We start from the raw sequence: 10481 nt of genomic DNA, 5'->3' as shown, positions 1-10481 counted from the left end.
AAATGCTTACTGTCTGCAAACACTCTTAAACTGAGTCTCTAGACATAATCTTCAGAGACATCTGCAAACTGAAAGAAACTTTCTTAAGCTGCAACTAGTTAAGGTCACTTACTGAATTATAATCTATAAAAGCTTTTACAAGTTTACATTTGAAATTGACTCACAAGTCTGACTATGTGATATGAAAGATGAAGAAGCTGTTATCTATATAATAACAGATCTCTACTACACTGAAGTCAAGAACTAACTGAATCATCTAGAGAATAATTATAAGAGATCTCACTGATCTGTTCTCAAGATCTATCTAGAGAATAAGTTGAGAGACTCTGTGAGTCAGACAGAGAATATCTGAACTGTAATCATTAATATTAGAAAAAGAGATGAGAAATCTGATGAAGATTACTCACAGCATTTTATAAAATTATGATATGAATTGAGATCTGTGAAAACAGGGCTCTGAAATAAGATCTGAATAATAATATTTATAAAGAGACTGAATAAAGATATACAGAACAAGCTCATTGAGTAAGACTCTAAGTTCTTGACTCTGAAGAAACTAATGACTCTCATTCACTGCTTACAGATCACTGTGAGAGTCACAGACTTATAGAGAGCAGATCACTGATTAGCTCTGTGAGAGTCAGAATAACAGAGAACAGATTTATCAGAAAAAGATAATAAGACACAGAGAGATTCATATCTGACTTCTGAGCAGAGAGAGAGAGCTTCACAAGCTCTTATACACAGAGTGTATAACAGAGAGATTAAGAAGAAGTCTCTACTTTATCTGTTCTAAATCAGAACATCTTCATACAAACTGTTCAGACAAATCAAAATAGAAATTTAAGAAGTTATAGACAGAGTCAGCAGTCTTCTTAAGAGTCTTAAAGCTGACACCTGAATCTGTTACTTCTTCAATGAAAATGCATGCTCACAAAGAGAGATTATATCACAGTACTGCTGTTTTATCAGCATGAAAAGTATTGATAAACTCAAGATCTCAGATCACTGTAGTATGTCTAAAGCTCATAGAGTGAATAAGCTGAGTGAAGAAAACTGAGAATCTACTCTTATAATAAGCAGAGTGTGAGAACTCAGACCTGAGAATTAAGAGACTTATAAGAGTCATCTTTGAATTACAAGATCTCTTCAGAATCTAAAGAAGATTTATAAAAACTATAATTATTTCAGACATCACAGATGACATGTACTTGAGACTTATATAACTTCAAAGACACAATTAATATATAGCTGTCTGTGAGTCAGGTTTATACTTCTGATCAGTGTTGATAGACTCACTCACAGAGATAGAATCAGTTAATACTGCAGAGTTAATTAGAGAAGACAAGCTTATCTATATAATAACTTTATAAATGTCTGAGAACTTCACAGTTATGAAAACTAAGCTTCAGATATTAGAGAAATATTGAGATCTTATAGAGATATTCAGCTCAGTAAAGACAGCTGAGCTTTCATTTTACTATAAGAAGAATCTGATAATAGATTTGATAGAAGAATAGAAACTCTTCTAAGAATCAATCTATAAGCTCTCTCATCATAAGACAGAGGTCTTGCAAGCTTATATGAAGAAGAATCTGAAGAATAGCTTTATTCAATCTTCACAGATCTCTGCAGAAGTCTCTGTGATATTCATGAAGAAGAAGAATGAAGATCTCAGATTGTATATATACTACTATTACCTGAACTTCAAGATTACAAAGAGTTACTATTCTCTGTCTCTCATTGATAATGTGATCAATTATCTCACAGAAGCTGTTACATTTATACAACTGAATGTAATCAATATATATACATAGCTGTAAATACAGTCTGAGAATGAATGAAAGACTGTCTTTAGAACTGCACTGAGATTATTTGAATAGCTAGTAATATCTTTTGATTTGACTAATACTCTCATAGCATTTCAGTCTTTTATTAATAAAATACTTTATATATATCTGAATATGTTTGTAATAATATATCTAAATAATGTAATAATGTACTCTGTGAAGAAGAAAGAACACACTGAGTATGTATAAACTATGTTAAAGACCTTAGATAAGACAGAACTATATATTAAGCTCATGAAGTACAACTTCAGTATCTGTTAAATTAATTTTCTAGAATATGTCATTATCACAGATAATATTCAGATGAAATCTTCATAAATTAAGACTATTCTATCAAAGTCAGAGTTAACTAGTATTCATGAGATTAAGATCTTTCTAAGCTTTGTGAATTTCTATAGATGATTTATTTTTGTATTTATAATAATCTTCTTGACTCTTACAAACATACTGAAGAATAAAAATAAGAAGTTATTCTGTAAATAAAGAATGAAAAGATTATTAAGAAGAAAGAACTGTGAGAACTTTCTTATTTCAGAAGCTTATGAGATCTTTATAAGATTAAAATAGATATTTACAGATACAGTGATACTGTTTCACTTTGATCTCTTACTCTTAATCAGATTGAAGACAGATGTCTTCTTCTTTACAATTTCAGAAATAGTCTCATAACTACAGTTAAATGAGAACTGAGTTTCAGTGATCTTTTTCTTATAAAAGATGCAATCTGCAGAGATCAACTATAACATCTATAATCAGAAGCTTTTCATGATAGTGAAATTCTTTCATCACTGATATCACTAATTTAAGAGTCTTATAACAGTGATTACTGTTAAAACTGATCATGACAGCTTTTAACAGTTTACTTTAATCAAGAAACTCTCATAGCAGCAGATTCACTGAGCTCAGAGACTGAGTGAATTCTGATTCAAGATAGAGTATATTAAGAGAACTAAGAACTCAGCAGATGAACTCTCTCACAGATCTGACTATATTAAGAAGACCAGAATAACAGACACAGAGAGACTAGAGAAGACAGAAAAGCTTCACAGAATGCTTAGACTGAGTATTATAAAGAAATTGACTGAAGAGTCTCTCAATTCTTTATAAGAGAAGAGAGAGAAGAGAGAAAAGAAGTCTATATAACTACTCTCTATAACACTGAGAGTTAACACTCTGAGAATCTTTATAAGAATTCTTGAAGAGAGTATCTATAATCTGAAGAGTTTACAGACTTTGAGAAGCATTATGAAAGATCTGATATAAGAGAAAACAGAGTATAAGTCTTTAAAAGATCTTCTGTTCAGATTGTCTGAACTGTAACTGCAGAATGAATATACTCAGTATATTCAGCAACTGCTCATAGCAGAAATTAATTCTACAGAAATAAAGAATTAAAGAGACTTAAATAATCTCTTATAAAGAGAGAACTGAATTTATATCTCTATGAATGAGTTTCTATATATAGAACTTATTAAAAGATATCATAACTCTTCTCTAGCAGATCATTTTACAGACACTAAAAGTCATAAGTTACTTATAAGAAAATACTTCTGACTGAAGATATAAGAACTTGTAAAGAAGAGAGTGAATTCTTATACTATTTATCAGAATTCACAGATAGTGTAGTTCAGATTATATAAAGAACTTACTTCTCTACTCATTCTGTAAAAACCTTGAGAATAGCTAGAAATGAATACTCTTATAAGTCTCTCTAAAAGTAAGAATACATATGATACCTGCTTTGACAGTGTGCTCATAATAGTAGATTACTTTATCAAGATAACACACTTTATACTCACTCACAAGAACTTAAAGTTAAAGGATTTTACTTATATCTTTGTTCATGATATGATTCAGTTGTATGAATTGTCTGTAAATATTATCTCAGACAGGGAATTAATATTTGTGAGAGAGTTCTGATCTGATCTGATAATTATACTGAAGATCTTGTAAGATCTAAGCACAGCTTTTCATCAATAGATAGATGATTAGATAGAATGTCTGATAAGTATATTAAAACAGTATCTGCAGTGCTTTATCAATTACAATCAAATAACTAAGTGTATTAATTATCACTCACAGAGTTCATATATAACAACTCAAAGCATATCAGCACAGATAAAACCCTCTTTGAGATACTTACTGAGACTTACTCACAGATAATCTTAATGAATCTGTGAGAGTATATTATAGAGTGTGATAATGTCTGTGAACAGACTAAGAGAATTCAGAATATCTGAGAGAAAGTCTGTGAATTCTTGAGAAAGACTCAAGAGTATCAGAAGAGATATTATGACTTCAAGTATATTATAAAGAGTTTCAAGAAAGATGATAGAGTCTAACTAAGTTTAGAAAACATTATTATATGAAGAACTAGTAAGAAGCTGAATCTCTTATGAACAGAGTCTTATAAGATTATGAAGAAAGTTAGTTTACAGTTCTATAGGTTGAAACTGTTATCTGAGTTGTAAATATATAATATTTTTCATGTCTCTTTACTCTGTAAATATAAGAAATTCTTAGAAGAGAATTCTGTGACTTATCACTCTATTTATAAAGTACTAGAGAGTGAAAGAGAATATTAGATCAAAGAGATTATTAACTCAGAGAAGCAAGATTATAAGCTCTGATTCAAGATTCAGTGATAAGAATTTTCTGATAAGATGAATAAGTTTACTTAAGAATTATCTGAGCAGATCAGATATCTGTGAAAGCTGAGACATGACTTTCATACTGTGAATTCTGATAAGTCAGAATAATACAGTCTTTACTAAGAATCTGATTATAATAAAGATATTAATACTGTCATTTATAAACTCTAGTTTATAAGATAATGAGTTTCTACTGAGATGAACAGTTCACAGCATATACAAAGAGAAGAAGAAATCATATTCTCATTAAAGCTAAAAAATAAAGAAAATAAAAACAGAACTGTGAACACAATTTAGAGATTAATACAGAAAAAACAAAGAAAATTCACACTTATATTCTTAATATCTGTAACACTTAACTCTTCTGTAACTATCAATTCTTTTCTTCAAAGAAGCAGAGAGTATCATGCTCACAGTACAGATAATTATTATATTTAATATAAAGACTGTCAGAAATGCACAGACTTTAGAAAAGCTGAATATCAGAGTATACACAGTTGCAGTAGAATCTTGAGAGCTGATTAACTGTGTATATAATCAGATACTTCTTATGAAGCTGTATTCACTTTCTCAGTTATACTGAAGTATTCAGTCTGAAAATAATTGAGATATGAAGAGAGAGCTCATCTACTCAGATTAACTTCTGTTACAAATTCATGATATTTATATTATCTTAATTATCTGAATTTTATAAGTATCTGGGAACTCATCTCTTATTGACAATCAAATTATGAAAATGCACTGCAGTGTGAGAATCATTGATAGAGAATCTAGACATATTTACATATATCTGATCAGAGATTGTGTGAGTAGAAGAGAAGTGATTATAGACCTGCAGAGTCATAGAAGACACTGACAGCACTGAGAGCTTTACAGAAACTATTAGCTAGAGTCTGTAAGAAATTACTTACAGAGAGACTTATAGTAAAGAACAGAACTATGCTGTCTAAAGTCAGAAACTGATCTGAGAGAGATATGAGATTGACTACTAATCTGAAGATCAGATGCAGTGATAAGACTGAGATAAATAAAGATACAGTAATAAGCAGTGATGCCTCTGCTTCACCAGCCAGTAAAAAGTAATCAGAAAAGTTACAGAAATGCTCATAAGAAGCTCAGCAGCAGTCAGATATTATTTATAAAGATATTAAAATTGAAAAAAAAATTTATTCTTAAAAAGTTCTTGAATCAATATACAGATATTGTCAGAAATACTCTGTCTCTGTTATCTGAGTGAAAACATTTTACAGATGAATGAGAATACTCACACTTTATAAAAATAAGAGCTGTTATAGAAAAAGAGAAAAGAAGATGAGATTTCACAGACAGATCTGAAGTATTTATAATACTTTAAAGAGATTTATTTACACTGTGAATAATCTCACAGAACAGTCAGATCACTCTAGTAAATAAAGAGTGATTATGAATCACAGGTCTGAATCTTTCTATATAACTACAAAGAGTGATTGCAGACTGTAGATATCTTGATTCTACAATTCTACAGAGTTGATGAAAGAATGAAAAATTCCTTACAATTCTACAGTGTCAAAGAATGATGATTTATAAGAATAAGTGAAAGATCAACTCACAAATATTTCTCTTTAATGAGAATAATCTCACAGAAAGTGATTCACCTGCAGAATGAATCTGTGTAATAATCACACAAGAATCTTATGAAAATGATTGAGAGTCAACCAGAACTCTTCTATATAAAAGATGTGAGATGAATCTGTATGATAGTCAGAGAAAGATCTGCAGGCTATAAAGAACCTCACAGAATAAGAAACTGAGTAACAGACTCTTTTCTCTTTGTAATAACAAGGGATTTTTTCTCACTGAGGTTTTTTTTTTTATATCTATAAAGGATTTTTAGTAAGTATCACTGCAGTGCTAAGCCTGATTCTATGAAATCACTCAGTGAAAGGCTTTATGAACAAAGTCTTAGAGAGAGAAGAGTATGTAAGAAATCTCACTTCTTGCAGATTCTTTATCTCTGTTTCTATCTCTTGTGTAATCAATAGAGTTAGCAGCTCTTGACTATACACAACTATATAGACTGAAGTTCATGAATACTATTCATAACTCAGCTTGAATACTATTATACATTTGACTTCTACATTTTATCTTTCTACTGTGAATACTTCTAGTAGTTAACAGTACATATCACGCCAAGCTGCAAACACCCGAATAATCGCCTGCGAGTACTTATTCTTACACAAATTCATTCTTTATAATATTCCAGTTGAAATTTTTGACTGTGAAGAAGAAGTGCTACTTCTCAAAAATGAATTAGAAGAATACAACTCTATTTAACTGAGAAAAGAGCCTGTATGACTAAATTCAATTGAGTTCAGACAAAGCAGAAGAAATGTCTCTATTCTAGTATATACAAAAACACTTCAACAGTCAAATATCTCTGAAGTAAGAGTAGAAGATATGAAAATAAGAGTTCATGAATACAAAGACTCAAGAATGAATCTCAAAGCTTAAATACAGTGCTCAAACTGTCAAAGATATGAATACTTTGTAATCTTTTATTTTAGAGACTTAAAATATGCATTCTGTGCTAGAGATTATAAAACTAGTGAGCATAAATGTGAATCATGCTTAAAAAGAGATGAAATATGTCAATATACTCTGCTTAAATGCTCTAATTGCAAAGAAAAACATGCATTCAGCTCAAAAGAATGTATATTTACTTCAAGAACTCAAAAGAACTGGAGAAAAGATAAAGCTTAAAGTCAATCTAGAACAGAAGAGAATAGTCAAGATAGTAAATCTACAACTACAAGCTTAAAAAGAAGAGACTCTCAACTATCTAAATCTTCAAACTTCAATTCTTCAGCTAAATATAAACAGAATTTGAATTCTCAAACTTCTATTAAGATTAGAGAATTGAGAAATGACTCTGATAATAAACTAGATATAATGCAAGCAGTTGAGATTTCTACTTTTCAAAATAGTTATAATCTACTATCTGATGATAGTTATTAGATTCTACTCTATCTCTACTCTCTTCTAGTATGAATATACAACAAAAACAATAAAAAAAAAGTTTAAAAACTGTTCAAAAATCACATTTATTCAAAATTATATGAATAGAAACTCAAATTGTATTTATTCTTGTCTTCAAATTACATTTGAATAAAAAGTGAATTTTATACTGCTTCAGAAACTGGATTTTGATACTGAGTAAAAATACATCATTTCTCATTCAAGCTACTACTGCTTTCTATCTCAAAAGTCTGAGATAAAGTCAAGAGTAGTGATCTATGAAAGAAAGAGATCAAGATATTAATTTAATCTAAGATTTAATATCATGTCTGACCATGATATTCTGATGAGTCATATTATAGATAAAGAGATTGAGTTTGATACTATACAGCTCATAAATATCTATAATGAAAAGTCATTGAAAAAAAATAACAATATCTGAACAATTAATAGAGGATTTCTGAATATAACTTCACTAAGACACTCTATAATTATAGAAGATTTTAATACACATCATCTCTGATGAAATTCAGAATGTAAAAGAGTATTAAGAGTAGACAATCTGATTGAATAAATCTTTGAACATTTAATAGATTTAGTTAACAAGTCTGATCAATAAACATTCTTTAGAAAAGATATAAAACAGAAATCTATTATAGATCTAATCTTCATATTATAAAATCTAATAAAAAAAAGACTTGTAAACTGATTTATTAATTAAAATGAGACATCAGAATCAGATTATGAGATTATTCAATTTAATATTGAACTGAGTGAAAAATAAATAAGTGAAAATTCTCTTCTCTCTAATCAGTTTAACTTTGACAAAGCTGATTGAAAAGCAGTTGAAGAAAGTATAAAACTATTAAAATCTGAAAAGCAGAGTGAGCTATATTGAAATTCAGATCAAGATATCTCAAATGAAATGCTTGAGAATAGAGTGAAGCTTATTACATCTATTATTCTAACAAGTGTTAGAGATAATATTTCAAAGTGAAAGTCTTCTGAGTATTTCAAATCTTAATGAAATAAGAATATCATATCTAAAAGAAAATAATTAGCTACTATTAGAAGAGATTGAAAGAATGATGTAATATCTGATAAAGAGTACAAAGCTGTCAGAAATGAATATTTTTCAGATATTAAAAGAGCTAAAACAGACTGCTGAAATAAATTTCTTAAAGAAGTATAAGAAAAGAAAGTTTTTAACACTTTTAACTATACTAAAACAAGAAGTGTAGCAAAACTTTCAATCTTAGAATATGAGTTTCAGAATGAATTATATACAGCAAATTCTTTTGGGAAAAAATATTAAGCTTTTATGAGAATTCTCTTTCAAAACTCATCAGATTCAGAGAAAGAGAAAGAGAATATATCACATTACAACTATATTAATGAAAATAACTGAGAATGATGTGAGCTTATATAAGATAAATTTGAGTGAGCTATTTTCTCAAGTTCAGTTAGAACTGCTGCTGAGCCTGATTCAATCAAGTACTTAATTATTTAAAATATATACTTCTACTTGAAGAATGAATATTTTGAGCTCTTTTTCAATCTCTTGAAAAATGAATATCATTCTGAATGCTAAAGAGAAGTCACTGAAGTGATTCTTGTAAAACCTAATAGAGAAACTTCAATTACTAAGTTATATAGAGTAATATCTCTATTAAACTGTCTAGAAAAGGTTTTAGAAAAGATAACAGCTACTCAACTATCTTTTATAAGCTCTATTGATGATTCTCTTTTATTCAGTGTATAAATGAGAGATAGAAAGCAATATTCTGCAATTGACACTATTCTCTCAGTTATTCATGATATTTAAATAACAAAGTATGAAGATCTGATCTCAACTGCAGTTTTTATTGATATTAAAGAAGCATTTAATCATGTTTCAAAGTCAAAGTTAATTCAGACTTTGAAGATATTAAAACTGTCACTTTCTCTAATAAAATGAGTTAACTGTTTTATATCTAAAAGAATCATATAACTATTCTTTGATAGAATAAAATAAGACAAGACTGAGATAAAAATAGAAGTACTGTAAGAATCTTCAATATCACTCATTTTATTTGCAATATACACTGTATATCTATTCAAAAACAAAGATATGAAAATAGTATAATCTCTGAGTTATGTGAATGATATTGATCTAGTCTACAGCTTAAAAATAAGCAGAGAGAATTTGAAAGTGATTAAAAAAGCAGTAAAGAGAATCTTTATTAGAGTAGATATTAATTAAATTCAATTTAATATGAATAAAACTGAGTTAATTCATTTCTTTTCTAGATTCAATGATAAAGAACTATACTTAACTCTTTTAAATAGAGAGATTAAACCCAGTTTAAATGTTAAATAATTAGAAGTATGATTAAACTCTAAGTTGAGTTTTAAATATCATATTCAATAAAGAACTATCAAGACAGAAAGACTATTGAAAAATATAATCAGACTATTAAATACAGAGAGAGATCTATTCTTCCAGGCTATGAGACAGTTATATATAGCCTGTATTATCTCAGTAGCTGATTATGAAGTTTAAGTTTAATAAAATAATCAAGAAAATTTCACTGAACTCTTTTAAAGTCTGCAAAACAGAGCTTTGAGCAGAATTCTGAGAGCATTTAAATCATCTTCTATTAAAGCAATGAAAATTGAAGCTTCAATTCTCTCTTCTATTATTAGATTTGAAAAGACCTGTATAAACTATACTCTGAGAGTTATAAAGATGAGCTTAAATTATATAATCAGAGAAAGAGTCTCTTCTTCCTTTTCATCAATTAACTCTGGAAATAAACTAGATTGAAATATATTTCTTGATTGAAATGAAAATAATTCTTTAAAACAAATGTCTTTTCAACTATACAGACTATGCTCACAGATTAAAAATCAATTTTCTTCTTTAAATATTAAAAAAGTTGATTATGAGAAGATATCTCTCTGAAGAGAAAAGCTTGAATCTCTTATAGACTTATAAATAAGTGAA

The 10481-nt window shown here is 28.7% G+C and overlaps 1 protein-coding gene across 1 annotated transcript; it reads left to right on the top strand.

Annotated features, from left to right (window-relative positions):
• Positions 1–6997: 6997 nt before the first annotated feature.
• On the top strand, positions 6998–7190 carry BDBG_16095 (uncharacterized protein; the record flags this gene model as incomplete). The annotated part of the gene is made up of 1 exon (XM_031724114.1): positions 6998–7190. A coding segment is annotated over one exon (192 nt), but the record flags the coding sequence as incomplete, so codon positions are not given.
• Between the last annotated feature and the right edge of the window lie 3291 nt (positions 7191–10481).

This window comes from Blastomyces gilchristii, assembly GCF_000003855.2.
Source record: "Blastomyces gilchristii SLH14081 genomic scaffold supercont1.1, whole genome shotgun sequence".
NCBI lineage: Eukaryota > Fungi > Ascomycota > Eurotiomycetes > Onygenales > Ajellomycetaceae > Blastomyces > Blastomyces gilchristii.
This window is presented reverse-complemented; position numbering and strand designations above follow the sequence as displayed.